This window comes from Diabrotica virgifera, chromosome 3 (genome assembly GCF_917563875.1).
Source record: "Diabrotica virgifera virgifera chromosome 3, PGI_DIABVI_V3a".
Classification (NCBI taxonomy): Eukaryota; Metazoa; Arthropoda; class Insecta; order Coleoptera; family Chrysomelidae; genus Diabrotica; species Diabrotica virgifera.
Genome location: NC_065445.1, coordinates 9,313,175 through 9,339,922, shown reverse-complemented (window position 1 = coordinate 9,339,922; position 26,748 = coordinate 9,313,175). Strand labels below are relative to the sequence as shown.

Sequence of the window (26,748 nt, the reverse complement as noted above, 5' to 3'; positions counted from 1 at the left end):
TAGATCCTATTTTTCCAAAAATATTTTCAGTATCTACAAAAATAAAATTAAAAAATATTACTTACTCAAAGCGAACGTCATTTTGATCCTTTCTCGTTGTAACACCACCAAATAATAACTATAACACGACCTTGCAAGCGAATATATCAGGTACTGAGTATGTAATTCGTTAAGTAGATGTATCTAGTCTGCATGGTCGTGTAACTAGTTGCATATATCGCTGTATGTGTTAAATGTTGTATATTTAAGAAGGGCCATTTAGTGTGACCATACGGTTACGCTAGTAGAAAACGGGTTAATATAGTTCACCCCCACGTTGGATGCCAAATTTGTAATGTGTTAGTTAAGTGTAACGCCTCAGTGGTAAAAGAAAATTTGTGTCTGTTCTGGATGGGCAAAAGTGCAAACGGTCTAAAAATTAGTTACTTTTGAAAGAAAAATCTATCATAGAATTCATAAAAATTGGATGAGACATGTAGACAAGAGGGAAGAATATGACCCACCTTCCTCGGTGAATATTAATAAGCAATAATATGTGTATTATATACCCAATATTCTAATCTTATTTTGATGCCTTTTTTTCGTTGTCGGTGACCCCTCTGCAAGTCGAAATCGGCCCCTGGGGGTCCATATAGACCACTTTAGGAATAGATGCGCTAAATAACACAACTAAAAAACTAATATGAAAGTGATGTATTAAAATTTTTGTGTATTTTTACAATTTTTTTAATAAATAACAATATTACTAACAAAAATACAAAATAATAAAATACAAAACACTTATTTTTAATCATTAAGTCGTCAGTACATTGTTTTATAAATAAATTATTAGTAATTCACCTCTTTCGATGAAGGTTATCGGAAAGGTTGTTGAAAAAGAATAGACTTACAATAACATCGTGGTAAGTGCATAATAAATTGCAATTTTGTTTTTACTTACAAACCAAAATTGTTTGAAATTTATAATAAAAATAACGGTTTACCCTGTATCAAAAACAGTCCAACAAGTGTATAAACTTCAAATTAAAATCAAGGAACTGTAGACAAATTGTGTGATCTCAAACTACTTGTAATAATCTAGAAAAAATATACAGCAACGAGATATTACCGTCAAAATTTTATATTTCTGTTTTCAAAAACTCCTTCAAGCTCAAGCTGAACTGGTTTTTGTCGTGGACACTGAAAAAAGTAGAGAGAAAACATATGAACACATTTGGGATCCCTATCGCCACATCCTGACCATGACTGCCAAATATATAGTCAGTTAAATTTTTGCACAGATCACAGATGAAATTATTTTCATGAATTATTTTGAAATTTCGACTCTCTTCTAAAAAAGAAAAGTCTATTGAACATGGAAAACTAGCATACATGTGCTTTGTAGATTTAAAAAGTGCTTTTGTCCGGGTGAGGCGAAATGACATCTTAAATTTATTATAAGCTGAACAAATAGACCATCAGATAAGAACAATTAATGAAATTAACAAGAACAGAGTTATAATGTCAACAGGAGAAACAGAATGCATATAACTAAAAGGAGGAATCCGCCAAGGAGACCCGTTCAGCCCATTGCTATTCAATATGGTAATGAATCAAATAATTCACGAAGTAAGAAAACGACATGGATAACACATGGAAGCGCATAAAATCGCGACTGTATACTATGCCGATTATGCAGTACTAATTGCTGATAACAATGATACAAATGCAGCTCCACACCTTCAATATCACAGCAAACAAATTTAATATGAGAATATCAGTAGAAAAAACTAAATGTATAGTGATCAGTAAAGAGTCGCGTAGATGCAAACTAGAAATAGACGGCAAAATTGTAGAACAAGTAAAGAAATTCAATTACCTAGGAGTAGAGATCACTAGCGACAGGAATATAAAAACAGAGACCACAAGGCAAGCAGCAAAAGTAAGTGGTTGCCTCCGAGAAACAAATATCTGACCACGGAAAGTAAAATGAAAGTATACAAAACAACAGTAAGACCATAGTACGATACATCAAGGCAAATCGTATAAGATGGGCAGGATATCTAATGAGATCGAATGATGGAAGACTACTAAAAACAACCTTTTGGGAAAGGCCCGATGAGAGGTCAGTTGGTCGCCCAAGAAAAAGATGGAAGGATACAGTAAGGAGTGATCTACGTAAGATGGGGCTGCAACAATGGGAGGTTATTGCATAAAACCGGTAAGAGTTGAGGAAAATAATAAACGTGGTCAAGACTATTAGAGTTGTAGAGCCAAGAAAGAAAGAAGAAAAAAAACTGATTGATTTGCAAAAGCCTCGGTCTGATACAGACCATCACTAAATCTAGGAGCAAAAAATATGGTTTGTTATAGGGTGGTATGTGAGATCTTCAAAGACTGCTCAATGGTTGTAATCTCTCATCTGCCAAGAAAATCATTTGCAGTAGGTAAAGATGAAAAACATTCGACACAAAAACCTAATCACTAATTGCTAACGATGCATTAACTCTGTAGAGAAGTTCATTACAGCGATTTAAGGCACATCTTTGGATCAATTCACTTTATCCAAATTTCTGTTTTACTTGCGGTTCCTGTCAAAGTTTCAATTTAAATCCTCTGGAATACAAAACTGCCACAACTAGACAGTTGACAGTCATATAACCCATAACAATTAATAAGGCGGGAATAGTATCAACTTTCCTAGTATTCATGGACATGTTAATAACGCCAGTCAGCACATTAGCGATTAGAAAAAATACTAAACCATTATGATTGACAGCTTCGAAAATATAAGACACAAGTACTACCCTAGTCGGTCCAAAAATGGCGATTTGGATGGTTTGAAGTATGTAAAACAATCCCGTCATAAAGATACCTATAAACAGAATCCAAAAGACGTAAGCTGCATTAGCTACCCGTCTCGATATTCCAAAAGTTTGTTGAAACGCCACAGATAACGTTAGGAATAGTAAAATAGCTATCACAAATTTTTTAAACACGCTAGAGAATTTTTGGTTTTTATTTTTTAAGTCTAGTACATAACCAAAATGAACGGAATAGAGATACAAAGAGATGAAGCCAATGGAAGAGACCAGTCCTTCTTTATTAGCCTTGACAAAGTTGTCTCTTTTAAAATCTTCAAAGACGAATTCTTGTAGTCCGCACACTAGTAATATCTGGTGTGCTAAGGTTAGCATCGTAGCATTAACATAAATATTCCTAATACTAAAAACGTTGAGAAGGAACGAAGTGAACAGTTTGGTGACAGCTAGAGTTATAAAAAAATTCCAGTGTACTCCGTACTCCCCCTCAGGGACGTGGTAGTGGAAGAGTTTGGTAAGTACGAATCTGGCGCTACCTATCAAAAACAGAGGTAATGAACCTTTTATTGACTTGGAGATGGGGTTTTTTACCCCCCGAGACTCCGGTGACACGATGCCGTTAGCGAAGACGTAGAGGCCAACGCCGGTGTCCATCAGGCTGTATCCCAAGGTGTCCATTTTTGTAAATCTAGACGGAAATATGTCGAAATCAACGGCTAATATAGCTATCACAGATAAAATGTTAATAGTAGATCTAGAATTGGTGATAAAACTAGTATGGAATGAATCAGACTTCTTGGTGCTCGTTCTTTTTTTGTAAGAGACACCCAATAACAGGGCGCTCAACATACTCAGCACTCCTATCATTAGATTTGAATATTCTGATAAGAGCGTCATTCCTAATGTTATTGGTAAAACTATGGTGGCTAATTCTAAGACAAATTTAGATGACGTCTTCAGCGAGATATACGTTTCCAATACAACGATTATTAATGAGTAGAAAAATGATGGTAAGATCACAGCTATGGTCTCAAACCCGGCTCTATTTCTTATCGGAATGGAACTGCTGCTTATTATTTCTGGAATAGTTGTGTTCCTGAAACAGAAAATAAAAATTAATCATATAAGACTTCTTTGATTTTCAAGCAATATCAAAAACAGTGTGCTCTTTGAGAATGCGCGGGGAAATACAGAAATATCAACATATATTTAATGCACATGGTGCTACAGAAGAGAAAGACATGGAAATAAAAAATGATTTCTATGAACAACTCGGTGAGCTAATCGAAAAAATATAAAAATATGACATAAAAATAATCGTGATTGAACCTTAACCTAGATTGAAAATATTTATCGTTAATAAAGACATATTTTTTTGCCCATAAACATAGTTGTTATATAAATTGAAATAAAACCATCTTATCGTGAAGAATGATCGAGTTTTCAAATAAAAAAATATTATTATTATACTTAGTTAAATAAAAAAAATTGGCCGGCTAACTGATTATTACCAAAGCCCTCTAATTAAGTAAAAAAATTAAAAAGTTTATTAATAATAAAAACAAGGTGGTACTGTAGACTAGTGCGGAGCTTCATATTACGTTTTCTGTATTTTTAAAATTGAAATACATTAATTAAAACTTAATAAAGTAACTTTATTATTTATTTATTATTTAGATTTGAAACAAACTAGGTATATATTAAAATAATTCAATAAACTATTATGTTTGGTCCTAACGTCATCTATCACAAAGCATTCGTTGTTTACTTCTGACAGACTCGTCAAAATCAGACTAAATATTAAATTATTAATAAAATATAAATAAATATTATTTAATAGCAAATTTAATTATTATACAGGGTGTCCCGAAAAGATTGGTCATAAATTATACCACACGTTCTCGAGTCAAAAATAGTTCGATTGAACCTAACTTACCTTAGTACAAATGTGCTCATAAAAAAAGTTACAGCCCTTTGAAGTTACAAAATTAAAATTGATTTTTTTCAATATATCGAAAACTATTAGAGATTTTTTATTGAAAATGGGCATGTATCATTCTTATGACAGGAACATCTTAAAACAAAATTGTAGTAAAATTTGTCCACCCCATAAAAATTTTATGGGGGTTTTGTTCCCTTAAACTCCCCCAAACTTTTGTGTACGTTCCAAATAATTCATTATTGTGGTTCCATTAGTTAAACACAACGTTTCTAAAACTTTTTTGCCTCTTAGTATTTTTTCTATAAGCCAGTTTGTATCGAGATGCAAACTCGTTTTTAATATATTTACATAAAAATTTTATGGGGGTTTTGTTCCTTTAAACCCCCCAAATGTTTGTGTACGTTCCAATTAAACTACTATTGTGGTACCGTTAGTTAAACACAGTGTTTTTAAAACTTTTTTGCCCCTTAGTCTTTTTTTGATAAGTCCCGTTTTATCGAGATTTGGCTTCTTTTTCAAAATATACCTAAAAATGTTTAAATTATAAATAAATTTTCAGATTATTAACAGGTCTCTTATTAATTATTAATTATCTCTTATTAACAGATCTGTACTTAACCGTGTACAAATATGTGGTGGATTCGACAAATATTCAAAATATCTCGATAAACACTGGCTTATCGAAAAAGTACTAAGAGGCAAAAAAGTTTTAAAATCATTGAGTTTAACTAGTGGTGCCACAATAATAATTTAGTTGGAACGTACACAAAAGTTTGGGGGGGTTTAAGGGAACAAAACCCCCATAAAATTTTGATGGGATGCACAAATTGCACTTTAATTTTTTTTAAGATGTTGCTGCCATAAGAATGCCCCATGTCCATTTTCAATAAAAAATCGTTAAGAGTTTTCGATATATGAAAAAAAATCGATTTTCATTTTTTAACTTCAAAGGGCTGTAACTTTTTTTGTGTGCACTATTGTATATAGGTAAGTGAGGTTCAATCAACCTATTTTTGATCCCAGAATCTGTGGTGTAATTTATGACAAATCTTTTCGGGACACCCTGTATAAACTGTGCTATTTTCACTTCCTGGAAAAATTAATTAGTTACCTACTCTTTTCCATAAAAAAATTGAATTTTACTATTATTTCCTAAAAAATATTTAAATTTTATTGATTAATGTATATTATTTATATAAATACATAATAATAATTATTAATTCTTCTTGTAAAGAACAAAAAATTAGGTTCAAATTTTATTTTAAAATCATTTATTCGGAGAGTGTAAAAACTAAAAATTAAGTTGTTTTATATTTTAATTAAAATAAACACATTTGGAGTATTAATAATTGATAATTAAATCATATTTATATTATCTCACAATTATCTTTTAGAACCTTCATATACATGTAAATATAAGACTTTTACGCGAAATCGATTATTTTTTCGCAGATAGACGATTTCACGGTATTACGATTTTTTATCTATTGTAAATAATAGATAAAGAGATTTTGGATGAATTGATTTCATAATTTCCTTAATAATAGTCATCTATGTACATGTAAAGCAAACAAAAAACAATTAGCTATGTTCCGGAAAGGATGATAATATACCAAAAAATTATTTAAAACACACTATTATCTAATCTTTTCTTTGAACAGCATTACTTCAATATTGACGATTCGTTTAATGTAAAACGGTACATGCAACGGTACATAAACACTGGTTACAGAATATACAAGATACATACAGTAGATATAGGCAATTGATTATCTACTTTAGAAAAGAATTACAACGTTAAAGGAGATTAATATGGTCAATGGACTCCAAATATAAAAAAATCGCGGAGTGATGCCATTTGAAGGGGTGCGTTTTTGAGAAACGGGTGAATTCGTCCCTTTGTACTAGCGTGAATTCTATGCACTTTTCGTACATATATTTACAGGGGTCCCGAAAAGATTGGTCATAAATTATACCACATATTCTGGGTTCAAAAATAGGTTGATTGAACCTCACTTACATACCTATATACAATAGTGCACACAAAAAAAGTTACAGCCCTTTGAAGTTACAAAATGAAAATCGATTTTGTTTCATATATCGAAATCTCTTAGAGATTTTTTATTGAAAATGGACATGTGGCATTCTTATGGCAGGAATATCTCAAAAAAACAACAGTGACATTTGTACAGCCCATAAAAATTTTATGGGGTTTTGTTCCCTTAAACACCCCAAACTTTTGTGTACGTTCCAATTAAATTATTATTGTGGTACCATTAGTTAAACACAATATTCTTAAAACTGTTTTGTCTCTTTAGTATTTTTTCGATAAGTCAGTTTTTATTGAGAAGCGGCTTCTTTTTTAATATGTTTACACATAAAAATTTTATGGGGGTTTCGTTCCTTTAAACCCCCCCAAATGTTTGTGTACGTTCTAAGGCACCTTTTATCGAGATGTGGCTTCTTGTTTAATATGGTTCAAAATATACGTGAAAATGTAAATTATAAATAAATTTTCGTGTTATTACCAGGTTTCCATAATCGTACTTAACCATATAAAAATATGTGGTGGATATGACAAATACAGTAAAACCTCGATAGAACGGACCTCTATTTAACGGACTTCGGATATAACGGACAAGAAATCAGATCAAATGTAAAAAAATGTGAAAAATCGAATTTTACAAGGAAAAACAAAAAGGAAACATATCAGCACTGCTTTGTGCTAACGCCGATGGATTGACTACTATAATAATACTTATTTGGTAAATTTCGTAAACCTAGTGTTGTCAAAGATATAATGGTCAAAAGGCATCATCTGCTCGGTTCATATTATAGCTCTAATAGAGCATGGTTCACCAGAGATATTTTCAAAAATTGGTTTTTAAAGGATATGTACCTGCAGTGAGAAAATTTCATGAGAAGAAACTGGTAATACCGCCTAAAGATGTGAAATGTTTATCGATTTTAGAAAAAGCTCCTGCTAATCCCCCTGAAAGTATTCTAAATTCAGAAGATCATCATCATCATCATCGATATCATCTTGGCGCTACAGCCCTTGGAGTACCTCGACCTTTTCAAGCTTACTACGCCATTTTGTTCTGTCCCTTGCTTGCATTTTCCAGTTGCCGACTCCGATCTTTTCAGCATCTTGTGTTACCCCGTCCATCTACCTCAGTTTTGGTCTACCCCGCCTTCTCATTCCACAGGTTGTGCTGTTAGAATATTTTTCAGCAATAAATTCAGAAGATGGCAACTTTAATAAATTGTATGTTTTGCCAAAAAATACATAGTTTGTTCAACCCATGAATCAGTGAATAATTTTGTCAATATTGCAGAAAGTTTTTAGGTGAATTAGAAAAGTAAGCAAGTCGCGATCAAAACTTTATTCCTTTTTTTCAAAACTTACAGATTTGTACACTGTGTCTAAATACAGTACCTACATAATTTCAAAAGAAAATTTGATTGATTTTAAACCTATTTTTATACAACGGACTTTCGGCTTTAACGGACATCCCGTCCCCCAATTAGTTCGTTATATCGAGGTTTTACTGTATTCAAAATATCTCGATAAAAACTGGCTTTTCGAGAAAGTACTAAGAGGCAAAAAGTTTTAAAAACATTGTGTTTAACTACAATAATAGAGAGATATTGCAAATATAATACAGCCTACGTTGCGATATTTACACCGCGCTATTTTGACAGAATTGACATTTCTCAGACGTGTCATAAATACAGATATTGCTCAACATTTTGTTGGCGGTATTTTTACGGCTCGATTAAGATTAGTTGTTTGTCTAATTTGTATGCAATTTTGGATCAATATTTAGTTAGAAGCTCTCATTTTGGCCAATGCTAACGATAAGAACATCTAGTTTATCATCTTGCACATAACATTCTGGAAGATGAACATACACCTATTACATGCTAAAAATAAAGAATTTGATTTAAATGGAAGGAAGGTTTGAATTCTCTTCCAAATATCGAGCATGAGAAACAAATGATCCTTGAGTGTTCTTAAAATAAAAAAATTTCCTGTTGTACACTTCATGTTTTCCTGAACTAACGTCCAATTTTCTGAATAAGTCGATTGATTTTGACTTACAACTTATTTTAATAAACACAAATCGTCATCAGATGTAAATCTGATTCGTTTGCTACTGTCTGAGGTACTCATTTAAGAAAATCATTACAAATAAACTTAGTTTAAATGAAAGAAAAACAACAAACATAACCTGAAAAGAAAATAGCGCAACGAATACCGCACAGCGTAACGGCTCCCCTAATAACGGCAGGCACTATTTCCAATAACGCAGCGTAAGCCAAATATCACATCTGCGCATGCTCTACTGTCAAAATAAAGCGTGCTGTAATACAGCAAGTGCAAAAGTGACTATGCAATATCTCTCTAATAATCTAATATTAACATACACAAAAGTTTAGGGGAGTTTAAGGGAACAAAACCCCCATAAAATTTTTATGGGGTGCACAAATTTCACTATATTTTTTTAAGATGTTCCTGCCATAAGAATGCCACATGTCCATTTTCAATAAAAAAGCTCTAATAGTTTTCGACATATTGGAAAAAATTGATTTTCATTCTGTAACTTTAAAGTGCTATAACTTTTTGTGTGTGTGCACATTTGTACTAAGGTAAGTTAGGTTCAATCAACCTATTTTTGACCCCAGAATCTGTGGTATAATTTATGACCAATCTTTTCGGGACACCCTGTATATCTAGAGAAAAGTTGTTCAAAATTAAATGTCCAATAGAACTGCCAGCTTTTAAACTCAAAAATGATTTTTTCGGACAAAAATATATTCAAAAAATGTATAAGCACTGCTTTACAGAAAAAAAATTTCTATCCTTCCTCTTTAATTTGACGTTTGGTAGAAGTCTTTAGGATTTAGTTCTGAAGCTACTATCACTACTTTCATGCTAGGATAACTTTGAATTTGATTCGGTTTAGCGACTCTATAAAATATTCTGGGACTTTCTTGACATCCGGTAACTTCCGAAGCAAATTAATTTTATTCTTATCATGATATCTGTTACATTGTGCCATTGTGTGTCCTCTGAAGATTCAACGACACCTCTTATCAAAATGACCCTTTTGTAATATATACATCGCCATCGTTTGTTACTTATCTTAGCTCCTGTATATTGTGGATATATTCGTTTTTAAATTGGTAAACTACTCGTATGTTCTTTACTGTATTTTTACATTAAATTTTTAATGAGGCATTGTGGAAACCTTGAACAAGGTACATATTAAACGCATATCATTTATCGTGTCATTCTAAATGATAAGTAGGTACAATAAAATATGAGTAATGAATACCTGAATTAACATAAACTATAAATGTATTTTATAATAATAACAAAAGTTTACAAAACACAAAGTTAGCAAAAATATAGCATATAAAAAAGAGAGAAAAAGAATGTGTGTGTACTTTGTACGCACGTAAGAAGTTATACTTCTATTATATGATTTAGACGAAATTAATATACTTTTTATTTATATTTTGTTTAAATATTAAACTAATTTATACTTACTACTTCTCAAACATTTTTATTAGAACAGTGCCAAAAATTAAAATAATAAAAGAATAAAACACACACAAACACATTAAACAAGCCACAAATGATGTCTGAACATTAATTGTCGAAATTTTTTTTAACTAAATACGTATTTTCTGAAAATACAATTTTATATAATAAATATACTTACAATCATAAAATGTATTAAAAAAAACAAAAAAGAAAGTTTCTATTGGGACTCGAACCAGCGCTGATAAGCGCGGTTGGTATTGGAATTCATTCGCCTTCAACGCTTAGCCACGGACACTATGCGTCATTATTTACGAAGATCGACTAACTAAACGGATTAAACTTGTGATATTTTGATATTTTGAAAATTGATCAAATTATTTTAATTTTGAATTAAAATGATTTAGAATTGAAAAAATACAACAAAACATAGAGTAAGAAAACAATATATTAGGTGAATATTGATAGAAATTTTGATGGTAATCAAATTATATAAATAAAAGTATTACATACTATGTATTTTGGCAGATCAAATAGGTAGGTTTATACACATGATACATTAACAATTATTACGTACCTGTTGCTTTTAAAAACTATTTAAAAGTCACTACAATATTATAAACTTTTTTGTTTCTGTCCTCACAACAATAAAACTAATATATTATACATTTGTTTACCTTTACCTTTACCTCCAAACCACAGCTGTCCTACAGCTGCCATATCGGATAATTTTTGACATGTCATTTGAACATCCAATCAGAACAAAGTTATAATGCGCATGCGTCGGGCTGATAGGTTTTAACATATAAAAATCCACCCTCTATCGCCGGTAAAGAAGTATAACTTCAAAAAATGGTGTGTTATGAGGTCTCTTGACGCAGTAGAAGCAGAGATGTAGCTAATGAAATATACATAGGTTCATATTCGTCAAATTCCAAATCGAATATTTTAACGTGAGATAACCAAAAAATTAAGCACTTCTTGGGGAAAAGTCATTGCAAGTTTTATTGTTATTTTTAGAAGAAGCTTAATGTTGTTTTTTTTAGTTTCTGGCATCAAAAGTAAACAAGTTAAGCTCAAAATAAATTTGGTCCCTTTTTATTTTGGTAAAAAAATCGAGAAATCGCCCCGTAATTAGCATCTTAAATCAAATTAATCGTTACAGCTTCACAAGTTGCTTTACTTATGTTTTATTTATATGATTTGTAAATTTTATCGGTTCAAAACACTTATTTTTGAAAAAATTTGGTTTAATGTATTTTTTTTTTAATTTTGAAAGACAAATGCTTTTTTTTAAAATAACTTAAAAATTATTAGTGATATCAAAAATTTCAAACAATAAAAAATTTAGGTTTTGCTTTTCTGAATATTTTGAATTTTTTGTTTTTCTTTAAGACAAAAATTGATTAACATGTGGCTGTTTAAAATTTGCATACACTCGTGATTAGTGACTCGTTCAAGCCCTTTTAAAAATCAGCACTTTGAAGCGACTTACAAATCATGTAAACAATACATACAGAAGTAAAGGAACTTATGGAATGGTAACGATTAATTTTATTTAGGATGCTAATTTGGGCTAATTTTTACGATTTTTTTTAACAAAAAAAGGAACCAACTTTATTTTTGGCGTAAGTTGCTTACTTTTGACGCTAGAAAATTTAAAAAAAACAGAAATAAGGCTTTTCTAAACACTTTAAAAAAAGTTGTAATGAAAGTGTTTCATTTTTTGGTTACTTCACGTTGAAATATTCGATTTGGAATTTGACGAATATGAACCTATTTTTCATTAGCTACAACTCTGCTTCTACTATGTCTAGAGACCTCATACATACACCATTTTTTAAACTTTTTTATATACTATATTGTTACTAAGTTTTTTTTCAATAAAATACTTACTTTTTTAGTTATTTGCGAAAGGGCGTCTAAAAACGAGTTTGTTTTTGTTGAAAAATGAACACATTTACTCGCAAATATCTCGAAAAGTAATGACCTAATGAAAAACGCTGTGGAACAAAAGTTGCTTAGAATTAGTCAATTTATTCATTTCCGGACTTATTTTAAATGTATATTTTTTCACCCCCGTGAAGGGGAGACTTTCACTCTCAGGACAAAAGCACACATCGTCACAATATCACTTTTTCTGACATGTTAGCTATGTGTATGCTAAATTTCATGTCAATACAAGCGGTTCTTTAAAATTTAGAGGTTTCGCAATATTTTACCATTAGTTAATGGGCTGTTTATTAGTTTAGCTAATAATATACATGAATATCTTTATATGTAAATGCCGTTATTTTGTTCAGTGTCTCTTTATTTGTTTGTTGACCAGTACTGACGTAAATTGTTCCAAATAAAGATTTCTATTAGCATTACTAGTAAAATATGACGGTGAGAGGATACAGGAAACATACGGTTTTCTTTCGTGTTGATTTCAGTTGACTTAGGCACGTATTGTTCAAATACAAATTTTTATTGATAAAGAATGAATCAAATCAGAACATAATCTACAAAAGTAAACTAAATTTGAATGTTAAAAATCCAACAAGAGCTAACATGAAGTACCAGATCATTTTTATCTCAATAGATAAGAGCCAAATATTTGAAAATAGGTCACATCGATATGAACTATATTCAATTCTTGGATTATATAAGTAAAAACACTAAACAAACATTTGCTATGTACAATTTCAGTCTAAATTTCAACAATATTATCCATTTAAAAATTTGAAACCATGGACGTATAAACACAGAGTTTATAGGTCCATGTTTGAAACCAAGAATACAACAAAATGAGATTAGAGGGACTTGTAAAACAAGTTTTGGTCATTTTTTTGAAATCTATATAAAATCGTGTATATATATATCTTTGTCACAAAAATATAACAAAATTATCTTTTTAAAGGTTTATTTATTAATGTTAAGTCTGACGAACTTGGAATTTAAAAAAAAAAACGTTTCTATCTTCAATCAAAAAAGTCTTCATTCCAATAAAATATTAAATAATATTAAATTGCAAATCTTATTTTGACCATTTTTTTGGTTACACCTCTGTGGCTTCTAAGAATGCAAGCCAAACGACTACACAATGAGCCTGAATTATTTTAGTTGGTTCAGAGATTACATATGCATCCTCTGATGATAAACCAATAGAAATAGAAATAGAAATATTTATTCATCCTTTTAAGACATTTTTACAAATGTATAGGACAGGTCATATACAGTAATATAACTGTTACAAGCTAACATTGTTTAGCTACACAATTTTTTATAGGTACCTAACACCTAACACATATTATAAAATAACATATTTAGACTAACATTTTTAGACATTTTAGACTTTGTATATACAAAACAATTTATACATAAAAAATAAAATAGTGTAAAATAGTTTATAGGATATCGTCAAGGAATTCTTTGACGGAATAGTAGCATTTGGCTAATAATAAATTTTTGATTTTATTTTTGTAACTGCTAAAACTAGCAATCTCCTGCATTTCATCGGGAAGTTTATTGTACAATTTCATTCCCATAAATTTAAAACTATTTTCTAATCTTGATGTTTTAAACTGGGGTATTCGGAGCTTATTACAATTTCTTGTATGGTAATCATGTCGATGAGCATTAGTTTCAAATTGATTGAAATTTTCTTTGACAAACAGAAGTGTGTGGTAAATGTACAGACTATAGAATGACATGATTTTGTATTTTATAAACGTTGGTTTACAAGTTTCCCGAAATTTTAGCCCGAATATTTTTCGAATAATTTTTTTCTGAGTTACAAAAATTTTAGGGCTGTCAATAGAATTTCCCCATAGTAGTATGTTGTAACTCATATGACTGTAAACAAGGCCGTAATAGATATTGATCAGTGCTGATATCGGCATAGTATCTTTTATTCTAGAAATAGCATAAAACGATTTATTTAATTTTGTATTTATTGTATTGACTTGTTCAGTCCATCTCAAACGGCAATCTATATTTAAACCTAAAAATTTTGTTGTTGTAACTGACGAAATAAGTATATTGTCAAATTTAAATGATAATGAGTATACATTGCTAAGAACATTTTGGGAATGAAAATATAAAAATTGAGTTTTATCAACGTTTACTATTAATCCATTTGCTTTGGACCAATCTACAAATGACCCAAAAACACCGTTGGATAATAATATAAGTTCCTCTTTACTAGGCGCAGAGATCGCTAGTGCAGTATCATCTGCGTAAATAGTAATAACTCGAGATTTAATGTAATCAGGAAGATCATTCATAAAAAGAATAAATATAAGCGGTCCTAAAACAGATCCTTTATCAATATTGAAAACTGTCGAAGCAGAATTCTGATATGAAACTAACATTTTTCTATTGCTCAAATAGTCTACTATCCAGTCCAAGAAATCTCCTCTGAAACCTAGGTTGTAAAATTTATTTTTAATAAAGTTAAAATCCAGACAATCAAAGGCACGGGACAAATCAAAAAAGAGACCTGCCACATGCCTTCCCCTGTCAAGATCTGTATATATATGATTAAAAAAATGACATGCAGCAGTCAACGTTGACTTCTTTGACCTAAACCCATGTTGATGCGGGGATATAATATCGAATTTGTCGAGAAAACAAACCATTTTATTATATACAACCTTTTCAAAAATTTTTGATAAAACGCTCAGCACTGCTACCGGTCTATAATTCGAAATCAATCCTGGATCATTTTTTTTGTGTATAGGAATAACTCTTGCGCTTTTAAGTGCGTCAGGAAATTTGCCATTAGCAACCGATAAATTAATTAAGTAGCTCAAAGGAGCAGATAGAGAAAATATTCCCGATTTTACGACTTTTGTGGATATGTTGTCCAAACCAGTACTGGACTTGTTTTTAAAATTTATAATTGCGTCTTCAACGTCTTGATATGTAACGGGTGTAAAGAAAAAAGTTTTGTCCGAAATTTTAGAACAAGTACATTTTGTAGATCTAGACAAGCCAAAATATGATTCAAGATTATTTTCAGTTACAGTTGCAAAATATTCAGCAAAAACATTAGCGATATCCTCAGAAGATGTAATATCGCCACCGTCAGAGCTGAGAGTTATATTACATTTTTTTTGTTTTCTACCTGTTGCTTTATTTACCAAATTCCATGTTGTTTTAGATGTGTTATCTGATTGTATGATAAGCTGTTCATTAAATTGCTTTTTTGCATTTTTAATAAGTTTATTATAATTTCTTTTGACTTCTTTATATGCCTTTTGAGAATTATTATTTTGAAGTTTTTTAGATAACCAATATACATTTTTTATATGACGACCGGCTTTCTTTACTTCTGCGGTTACCCATTTATTTTTACGGTTTTTAGTACTACTTCTCTGTGTTTTTACAGGACAATAAACATTCATGTTAAAAGAAATTATATCTACAAACTCGTTCATGGCCAAATTAATGTCATTTTGACTATACACTTCATCAAAATTAAGTAAAGACAATGCATTTTGAAACTGAAATAAGCATTGATCTGATAAATCGCGATAACAATGTATCCTTCTTTCTGTTTTATGAAAATTTACATTATTGGATTCAACTGTAAGTGTAAAAATTTTATGATCGCTGAAATGACCCTCGTATACATTAGATTTACAAAAATCAATATTAACATTTGTTAACATGTAGTCAATTTTAGTGGATGATGTATGTCCTAATTTATTTGTGAAAATCCTCGTAGGGTCCACAGAAGTAATTTTCAAATTATAACTAACTATAACATCATGTAAGATTTGTTTCTGCACAGAATTTGACAAATAATCAACATTTAAATCTCCGCATACGAAAAGGTCCTGATAAGAATTGCTACAAAATTCCAAAATATGTTGTAATTTAATAAAAAATTGATCAACGTTACCTCCTGCAGGCCTATAAACGCTTATCACACACACTTTGCGATTTGAACTCACAAAAGTTATGGCACAACACTCACAAATCATTTCTTCACTAAAACGAGATATATCTACCGGTTGATATTTAAGACCACTTTTCACATAAATACAGCTTCCTCCATGAATATGGGTTGTCCGACAATAATATGAAGCGTTTACGTAGTCATCAAGAAACATATATTGCATATTATCTTCTGAACACCAGTGTTCGGCTATACTTAAAATATCAGGTGATTCCTTCAATACCAATAGTTCCAAATTTATCATTTTGTTTGTAAGACATTGTGCATTAAGCTGCACTATCTTTAAGAAAGATTTATTGTTATTGGAAAGAGTCTCTCGTGGATTTAAACTTCCAAAAAAGAATTAGGTTGTCCCTGTTGCACATATGTTTTGTCAATCTGATCCCCTAGAAACCGTTTACCTAATCTAAAATTAAATCGTTCAAACGAAACGTTTTTTGGCCAAAAGGCAACGTCATATATTTGTTCTTTTAGCTCTGGTTCAACTCCTATCATGAACGATTTATTGTCTTTTCTATTACTAAGTGTGGGAAGTGATTTTATTTGTGGATCAGTGGAGTTTGCATGTTTCTGAAGAAATATCTTAACGTCTTCTGCAGTTATAGAAACCGGTTGTTTCAAAACTTGTAGGGTTCTCTGAACACTTTGTAGACTAAAATAATAAGGCTTTAGTTTCGTTTTGCAACGAAAATGTTTACTCATTCTTATTTCATTAGTTTACTCCTATAGAGTATAAGTCCATTTTTCGTTGGAACTTTTCCGCCCTTGACAGATGAATTATTGTGAATTTATTGTAAGCTGTAGAATTCCCTCATCTTCTGCTCCAGCATCCGTTTGGCTTGCATTTTTAGAAGCCACGGAGGTGTAACCAGAAAAAATGGGCCCAATAAGGTTTTGAATTTAATATTATTTTATATTTTATTGGATTGAAGACTTTATAACTTTGATTTGTTCAACAATTTAATTTGACAAATTGCTGCAAAAAATAAATTCTGTGCAAATAAGTCACAGAGATAGCGAGAAATAGTAACAAGTTAGTTGAAAAATATCGACGAAGCGCATATTGCTAAAACAAATACAGGGCACGTAGCAAAACATCAAAAGAGAACAGAATTGTCCAGCTGCTATTATACAGCTATAATTGTACAGCTTTTACTGGATAGTGAGGGCATCCAATATGCACCAGAAAACGCTTATTAGAGGAAAACAAAATAAATATGACATCGAACATGTTAAAGGCGTTTTTCTTGAAATCACATTTTTCAAAACTGGGAGACGTTTTTTTCTTCAAAATCTACTACACCAATCTCAGTAAACCATTTGTTTATGCTTTATATAGACTACTACTAAATAAACCTCTAAAATGAGTAAATTATTAAAGTGATGCCTCGGCCGCAGTAGGGGACTGCATATAGATTTTCACTTCGAAAAAAATCAAACAAGATAGAACTTTTTATAATTTCATTAAGAAATGTTTAATAAACAACATATCAAAAAGTTCTACTCCAGAAGTGGGTGCTTCATTTTTTATTAAACAAATGAACTGCGAAATTAGATGTCTTTTAAAATAACTCCGAAAATATAAATTTTAGAAAAAAAACTGACTTGACCATTGAGAAATTCAGGAAATTTTACAAAAAAACCTTCTATAAAGATTTTTCTAAAGTTAAATCTGTAGCTTCTATAATTTTTTATTTATAACGCTAAAGTCACCCTTCTCACAAACATTGGCGCACTGTAAACTAGCGTACGGCGAAGTGCACGGTTGAGTTATTTTAATGTAATTCTTTAACTAATGGATCAAATGAAATTTTACAAGATGGACATGAAAGAAGAATACTTAAACTAACTTATGGTTATAATAAAAAGAAATAAAATGTATGGGCATAGGTACGGTGTGGGCGGAAAGTGAGACTTACATGAATTTTGTTTAAAAATGATTTAAAAATGTGTAACTAATACAATTTTTCTTATAAGACTCTCAATTTTGCACAACTTACATTTCAAACATCTCACTAAACGATGTTTTATTCAAAGAAAATCTCACAAATTTAATTCAAGTGAAACGACGGACGTCTCAAAAAATGTAATTTTTGAAAATTTCGTAGTTTTACAGAATTACCACCACTTTAAGACGGGATTACTCAAGTTTGAACAGAGCTATTACAGTTTTATAGATGCTTTTTTAAAGCTTAGGATGTAATCTTTAAAATGCACTAAATTATTTTACTTTAGAAATGAAATAAACTATTTCTTTTTGAGAAAATTAAGAAAGATAAGAAAAATGTAATACAAAAACCGAAAATTACCAGCTACAAAAATGTTTATACAAAGTGATCAAAACTTTTTTCTGTAAAACTTACCTAAAATAAATTTAATAATAAGCTTCAACAATAGTAAATGTTCGACAAAAAAAATTTTTTTTAGCTCTTATACAGTATGTCTGCGTAACTTGGAACCTATTGATAACTTTTTTATTATCAGTTTTATGAAAAAAAGTTATTCTTTATAAAATACTCTGCATCGTATATAATCTAAGACGCAACCATCAAATATTAAATTCTATTAATTTTAATACGAGGTGTATAAAAAAATATGAATTTCACTCAAGAGTAAAGTACAAGTTGTTTAGAATTAAAAAAATATGTTTCAGTGTTCAATTACATCCTTCTAATTAAAATATTGTGCACATAAAGGTACTTAACTCTTAGAAAAATTCATATTTTTTACATACCTCGTATAAAATCGAAAAAGTTTGATGTTTGATGGTTGTATCTTAGATTTTTGACCAGGTAGAGCATTTGATGAAGAATAACTTTTTTCATAAAATTGATAATAAAATAGTTATCATAATTGTACTAAAATGATGATGAGTATCCGTAATTTGAGAAAAAATTGAAAATATTTTTTTTCGATTAGAATGATGTATGTTATTGTATATTAAAACATAGTTTTTAATTTCAAACAACCTTTCATAATAACATTTTTTGATATTCGGGAATATAAAGGTACTATACTCTTTAACGAATTCATATTTTTGACATAACTCGTATAAAATTGAGTTTTTACAGAGCATTTTATGAAGAATAACTTTTTTTTGTAAAATTGATAATAAAAAAGTTTTCCGTGTGGTTCCTAGCTACGCAGACACACTGTATGCGTGTGGTTCCTAGCTACGCAGACACACTGTATAAGAGCTTCTGTATAAGAATTTTCAAATTGAAATGCCATATTCGGATTCAGCATAATAAAAAAAATAGAAACATATTTGATCAAAGTAAAATGATGAATTCAACGATATTTTTAAAATGATTTATACAAAACAATTGTTATTGTTTAAACAATTAATAAACAATTAGCGGCCAATCTGCGAGTAGAACTTTTTACTTCAACATGTATATAAGCTAACAAAAAAAAGAATGTGTGTGTACTTTGTACGCACGTAAGAAGATATTCTTCTATTATTATATAGGTAATTTAAACGAAGTAAATATACTCAACAGGTTATTTGTATTTTATTTAAAAATTAAACCAACTTTCTTATCTACCACTTCCAAAAAATTTTTATTAAAATAACGAAAAATAGAAAAAGTATGAATCGTCTAGGATTAGAACCCGCGACCTTCCGTGTGCTTCCGTTTTCTGTCCCACCGCTCTGCCAACTACGCCATCGAGCCACTTGAATTGACACGTAAGTTTCGGATATAATTACACAACACGGCGACAAACTGTAAACATGTTATGCCTACATATTTTATTATTTTACTACAGGGAAACACAAATCCAAAAACACAAGAATTATAATAAATAATAAATTTCCTAAAACCACTAATATATTCTTTTAATGACTTATTTGCACGGTTACAGATACATACATTGTCATACATACCTATATTGAAAGATTAGCAATGAACTACATACTGTCAGTGTGCGCAGGCGCGTGGCAATGTACAATTTTACCCTCAATCGATTCGTCGCTAAAGAAGAATATCTTCAAAAAGTTTTAGAAAAATATACGCTTGTTTGAATTTTTCCGAAACAATGCATGTTTTCGTTCTAATCGCACTCCCCTACAGCACACAAAATTGTAGCGAAAGTTAGAACAATTTAATTGGCTAATTGCTCTAAAAAATAAATTTTGTGGCAAAGATGGGGTAGAGATAGACGTCTGGATAGCAGTCTGTTCCTAATTAAGGAGCTAAAATCAACCCATAGATTTAAGAAGCCCAGCCAGAAGGTGTTTTCATTAATCTAAGAATCAACCTCACAGTAATGAACCTTATGGGAATAAAAACTGGATAAATAGCAGCGAGTTGGTCAGAAAATATTTACAAAGCTTGTATTGCTTAAAGCAGTAGAAGGAACAGAAAAACATCAAAAGAGGGCAGAATTATGAAAAAAAACTTTGGACCTATCATTTACAGCTTTTACTTGACAGTGACGGCAAACAATATGCACCAGGAATCATTGATTAGAGGTAAAACAAGCTGAAAATGCGAGCATTATCATAACGAAAACTTTGTTTATTTACGTATTTTAATTCATAATATGGAAAATTGCTATTATGAAAAGTAGTTCAGAATTAATAATTATGTTTTAATGTGCAATTATATCATTCTAATTTAAATGTTATGAACTATAAAGGTAGTTTACTCTTGATCGAAATTCATATTTTTTATATAAGTACCTCGTATAAAATTAATAATATTTTATATATGATGGTTGCATCATAAATCTTAGAACATGAAGAGCTTTTTATGAAGAATAACTTTTCTTCGTCAAATTAAAAATAAAAGAGTTATAAATGAAAATGTTGTTGGTATCCATAATTTGAGAAAAATCTTCAAATATTTTTTTCCATTGGAAGGAAGTAATTGCACATATCAGACCATAATTTTTTATACCAATCAATATTATTTCATATACTGTCGGTTCGCTAAACTCAGACACAACTGGCAATTTTAGTCAATAATTTTGCCAATTGGGCAAAAAAAATGATTACTAATTAGTTAATAATTACTAAATAATTAGTAATTTTGCCAATTTTGGCAAAATTCGCAAAAAACAAAAAAATTACCTACTAAAATCACTAGCCAGTTGTGTCGAGTTTGGCGAACCGACTATATTTTAATTTCATAGCAAATGGAACAGTCCATTTATCATAAAGGGGACGCCGTATACTCGTATAAACCTTTTTAAAGCTTTTAATAAATTATTGCTTTTAAAATATACTCAAATTGTATTTTTGAACATCTTATTTATTTTATATAATAATTAAATTCACTATCAAATGTCATTGATGTTTCATTAATACTTAATTTAAAATTTAGTTTGACATTCACGAAGTGTCAATCTCAAATGTAAATAACCTATGCTTGGCTTAACAAATCCGAGATTAAAAAAAACTAGATTACTTAATAGCAACGATTTCAGCTGGACGTGTAGCGTGTAGTGTGTCGGCAGAAAATAAAACGATTGTAACGTCACATTTTAGACTTTGAGGTCGATTATCTCGAAGACGGTTAGAAATATCGAAATGCCGTTTTCAGATTTGGATTCAGAAGAAAAAACTACATAAGAATCCATCGATAAATCTGATCTGAGTATTGCAGGAGCGGCAACGTAATAACACACACACACACTTTTGCGAATTTATAAACGAAATGTTTTCGTTGAAAATAAATGCGACCATTTTCATTTTTCATCACATTTTATCACATTTTTCGAAATTGGAAGACGTTTTTCTCAAAATCTACTACACCAATCTTAGTAAACCAATTTTGTTATACATTATATATGTGTCTACTGAATAAACCTCTAACATGTAAAAAAAACCACCTTGTAGTACAGAGGTAAATTCACCGCCAATACAGACATTTTTTTAAACTGTTTATAAAATCGTGTGTAAAGGTCATAAAAATTTAACAAAATTGACTTTTTAAAGGTACATTTATTATTGTTGAGTCTCACGAACTGAATCCTATTGGAATTAAAAAAAATGTTACAGGAAGGCATAAAAGTAAATTTTTTCCAATTTAGAAAGTAAGTCACCTTAGTATTTTCAAAAACGCGTACCCATAACTAGGCTATTTTCAAATTTAAATTACAATTTTTGAATTAACATGAAGAATATAAAATAATGTGACAAAAAGTTTTAAGAACGAATTGTATAGTTTTAAAACTTACCAAAAAAGCTCTGGAAGTCTCATTTTGGCTCACGTTATTCCAAACACAAAAAGATCTTATAAAATATTAAACCTTAAGTATACATTTTTTTTATCAATCATCCTCTCATGAGATAATTGTCAGTAAGAGTGGTTCTCATACATAAATGCAAAATAAAAACATTTTTTAGTTAATTATGGCTTATTTCCCATTTAGAATAGTTGATTACAAAAATGCCACAAGGATAGCTTATAGCTTCTATAGCCTATAACTCATAGCTTCAGAACAACATTAAGAGTGGTTTTATTTATTTATGAACGGGCAAAGCCCAACTACAACTTATGTTCAGCTTTTAAATTTTAAATTATAGAAAATTAGTAATAACAATCAAATGAAACAACATTCACAGACTACGGGTAATAATAATTAATAGTAAATCTTACTTAATTAATGTTTACTAAAAACTGACTCAGGAATTTGCTATAAGTTTGAAGAAGGTCAATGTTAAGGTGCTGGTTTGCTAGTCTGGCAGTTCTAGTGAGGAAGTTGTTAAGACCATAGTTAGTATGGTGGATTGGGTAATGGAAACTAATTGTAGCCCTAGTTGTTCTTAGAGGGACATGAATATTAATTTGTTGAAGAAGCTCTGTAGTTCCAGTTTTTCCATGTAGAATGTTGTAGAAAGTGATGAGATCCCTTCTCTTATGACGGGCAGTGATTGGTGCCATATTTATGATATTAAGAATATCTGCAGCACTGTAGTTGTCCAAGATATTAAGTCTACATGCAATTTGTTTTAAAAATATATGTTCATTTAACTGAAGAGCATTAGTATGTACTCCATAGCAAGGAGACCATACACAGGAGGCATACTCAAGATAGGAACAGGCCAAAGCACAGTAGAGGGTTTTTAAAGCTGTAATATTTGTGAAGTCCCGGATGCATCTTCTAATAAAACCAAGCATCTGGAAAGCCTTATTAACAACATTCTCTAGATGATGAGAAAGCTGTAAGTTTGTATCAAGGGTGATACAAATTTACAAGTTTAGAAATTGAAGTCTTTAGAAATTGAAGTTCTTTCAAGGGTATAGTGACCAATATTATAGTAAAAAATAATAGCATTTCTGAAACAGGAAAAAGTCATAGTTTTGCATTTAGTTGGATTAAGTTCCATGTTATTTCTTTTACACCGCTCTAGCAAGTTATTTAATTTTAATTCATACTGCAGTTTTTCACAATCCTCAGGGGATTTAATTACACAGCTTAATTTTAGGTCATCAGCAAAGAGCAAAAATAAACTGATCGTGAAGCATTCAGTTATGTAGTTTATGAACATATTAAACAAGAATGGCCCAAGGTGATAGCCTTGAGGCACTCCTGATGGAACTTGGATAATTTTAGAAAGAAAAGTACCAATTTTAACAATCAGTCTACGATCAGATAACTAGCTTTGGAACCATGACAACAAAGGCTCATCAATCCCAATCAGTTTTAACTTATGCAACAAAATATTGTGTGGCACTCTGTCGAATGCCTTGGAGAAGACAGTGAGGGCAACCAATATGCACCAGGAATCGCTGATTAGAGGTAAAAAAATAAATGTGACCATTTTAATCAGCAAAATTACAGTAAAAATACTTAAAAAAAAGTTTTTCCCAAGATCACATTTTTCAAAACTAGGGGACGTTATTCTCGAAATCTACTACAACAATCTCAGTAAACCAATTTTTTTAAACATTATACAGAGTAGGCCAAGGAAAACAGTCCACCTCGATATTTGGCAGTATTTATTAGATTTTAAGGAAATTACGAAAGATGTCGATTTTTAATCTAAAGGGGACACATTTTTACGGTACATACATTTGTCATTTGTCAACCCCCTCCCTTCCACTTCCCCCACCCCTTATTTTTAAATAGGGAATAGGGGTTGTGTGCTAGCTCATTTAAAAGGTTATTCAATTCTCTATTCAGTAATATAACATTAACATAATTATTTATACAGGGTGTCCAAGAAAAAAATATTTTAATTAAATTAATTGACACAAAAAGAAGAATGTATTTATGTAATTTATTTAATTCAAAATACATTCTACTGCTGTCACAAAAAAGAAAAAAATGGTTTTTGATAAATAAACATTGCTTTTCGTTTAATTTCAATGTTCAAGCTGTCATCCATCTGCCTCTTGTTAGGTTGAATATTGAATTTAAGCGAAAAACAATATTTATTTGTCAAATAAACATTTTTCTGTGTTTTCTGTCAGTAGTAGAATGTATTGTGAGTTAAATAAATTGCATACATTCTTCTTTTTGTGTCAATTAATTTAATTCAAAATAATTTTTCTTGGACATCCTGTATAAATAATTATGTCAATGTTAATATTACTGAATAGAGAATTGAATAACCTTTCAAACGAGGTAGCACACTACCCCTATCCCCTATTTAAAAATAAGGGGTGGGGGAAATGGAAGGGAGGGGGTTGACAAATGACAGATGTATGTACCGTAAAAATGTGTCCTCCTCAGATTAAAAATCGACCTGTTTCTTCATTTCCTTAAAATCTAATAAATACTGCCAAATATCGAGGTGGACTGTTTTCTTAGGCCCACTCTATAAATATGAATACTAAATAAACCTCTGCAATGTTAAAAAAAAAACCCATCTTTTTAGTACAGAGATAAATTCACTGCCAATACAGACATATTTTTAAACTCTATAAAATCATGTATAAAGGTCATAAAAACATAATAAAATTTTTAAAGGTTTATTTATTAGGTAATAGGCCTGAATCAAGCCAGTAAAAAAAAGTTGATTAATAGCAAGCTGAAAATTTGTTAATAGCTTAGCAGTGTCTAGTAGGACAAACTTTGATGTACTGGAACACTGGAACAGGGGAAGTTTTAATTGTGGAAGTGTTATCCTGACAAGTTTATGATTGTGAAAACTAGCAGGTTGTTTTTAAGTTTATTCAATAGCAAACTTTATATAATATATTATGAAAAAATGTTTGTCCTACAAATACATATGTTTTGCATTTTAATAAGTCTGACACGCAGAACATGTCAAATGACAGGTTAAGCTATTAACAAATTTTCGTCTTGCTATTAATCAACTTTTTTGGTACCTGGGATCCAGGCATATAATGTTAAGTCTCACGAACTGAATTTTAAAAAAATGTTACAGGAAAGCAGAAAAGTGTATTTTTTTTTTCAATTTAGAAAGTAAAAGTCACCTTAGTATTTTCAAAAACTCTTACCCAAAACCAGGCTATTTTCAAATTTAAATTACAATTTTTGAACTGACATACAGAATGTAAAATAATGTGCCAAAAACTTTTCAAACACAGATCACATTTAATCAGTCTTAAGTATAACTTACCAAAAAAACTCAGGAAGTCTCATTTTGACTCACTTTATTCCAAACACACAAAGATATTTTAAACCATTAAATTTTAAGTATATCAATACCATCCTCTCATGAGATAATTGTAAGTAAGGGTTTTCTTGTCATTATTATCTATTTACAAATTAATGAGAAATTTCAAGTATTCAACTGTCTTGTACTGATCAACACCAAGAATGACAACATACTGCTAGGTAGAGGTAAACAGAATATGGACTCTGATATGGATATTATATTTCATATTGTATACAAACGTACATGGACTGATAAGGCAGTGCATGTTATAATTAATTTACAGGGTTTTTATTACTATAAATAAAATGAATGTTGTTGATAAAGTATTGTTATTTATTTTGCGATTCAATTCCTAATCTGCATAAAATTTTTGATGATTATTCCGGCCGTGAAATCTTAAATCTTTTTTAGTTTATTGAGAAGATCAAAGTTCAAATTGAGTTTTTATTACTTGGAGGGGAATCAATATTTCATAATTATTACTGTAACACCTACACTCTACACAGCTACCTAAGGTATATGTATAAATAACTACACATGGTTTACATCATCCACTACACACTACACAAAATATTGGACTGTTACTGTTAGCAAACATAATAAAATAGTATTTATTCACTCACATGTTATTTTCGAGTATTCAACCTCAAGTTTTGCTGCCTCAAAAATATATTGTGTTCGAATTTTCAAGATTTCATATTATTTTCGGAAATTCATTTTACTTTTTGGAATGTGGCATTTCACAATTAGGCGCTAAAAAATTATCAAAATGTTACGTTTGTGTTTAGTATGGTTATGTTTATGTTAGGTTGACAAAATTTGTTGTGACGTTTTTAGTTGTGTCATTTCGTCATTTGACATAAAAAACACAAGGATCTACACACCGAGCTAGTCTTGTAAATTCCACGGCTTCGAGCCATGCTTCAC

At 30.4% G+C, this 26,748-nt stretch overlaps 2 protein-coding genes across 5 annotated transcripts in view; one reads left to right on the top strand and one right to left on the bottom strand.

The window, feature by feature from the left end:
- The window catches only part of LOC114324559 (EGF domain-specific O-linked N-acetylglucosamine transferase), a 235,792-nt gene that overhangs the window by 23,610 nt on the left and 185,434 nt on the right, over positions 1 to 26,748 (top strand). The window lies entirely within an intron of this gene.
- LOC114324572 (uncharacterized) lies at positions 679 to 26,663 on the bottom strand. 4 transcript variants are annotated; one of them, XM_028272455.2, is made up of 2 exons: positions 26,445 to 26,663; positions 679 to 3,897 (listed from the first exon to the last, which is right to left on the bottom strand). In XM_028272455.2, coding segments are annotated over exons 1-2 (1,326 nt in total). In that variant the 5' UTR covers positions 26,447 to 26,663; the 3' UTR covers positions 679 to 2,573. The 4 variants fall into 4 exon arrangements, with proteins under 4 accessions (XP_028128256.2, XP_050502219.1, XP_028128242.2 ...); XM_050646262.1 differs by lacking the exon at positions 26,445 to 26,663 and adding an exon at positions 26,317 to 26,397; XM_028272441.2 differs by lacking the exon at positions 26,445 to 26,663 and adding an exon at positions 25,783 to 26,072.

Bases quoted from the DNA above. Each gene is read 5' to 3' on its own strand.
- LOC114324572 (XM_028272441.2), bottom strand. From the start codon at position 25,805: ATGAGACTTCCTGAGTTTTTTTG. The intron at 3,898-25,782 runs GTAAGTTATACT...TTTCTGTTTCAG, and splicing joins AGACTTCCTGAGTTTTTTTG to GAACACAACTATTCCAGAAA.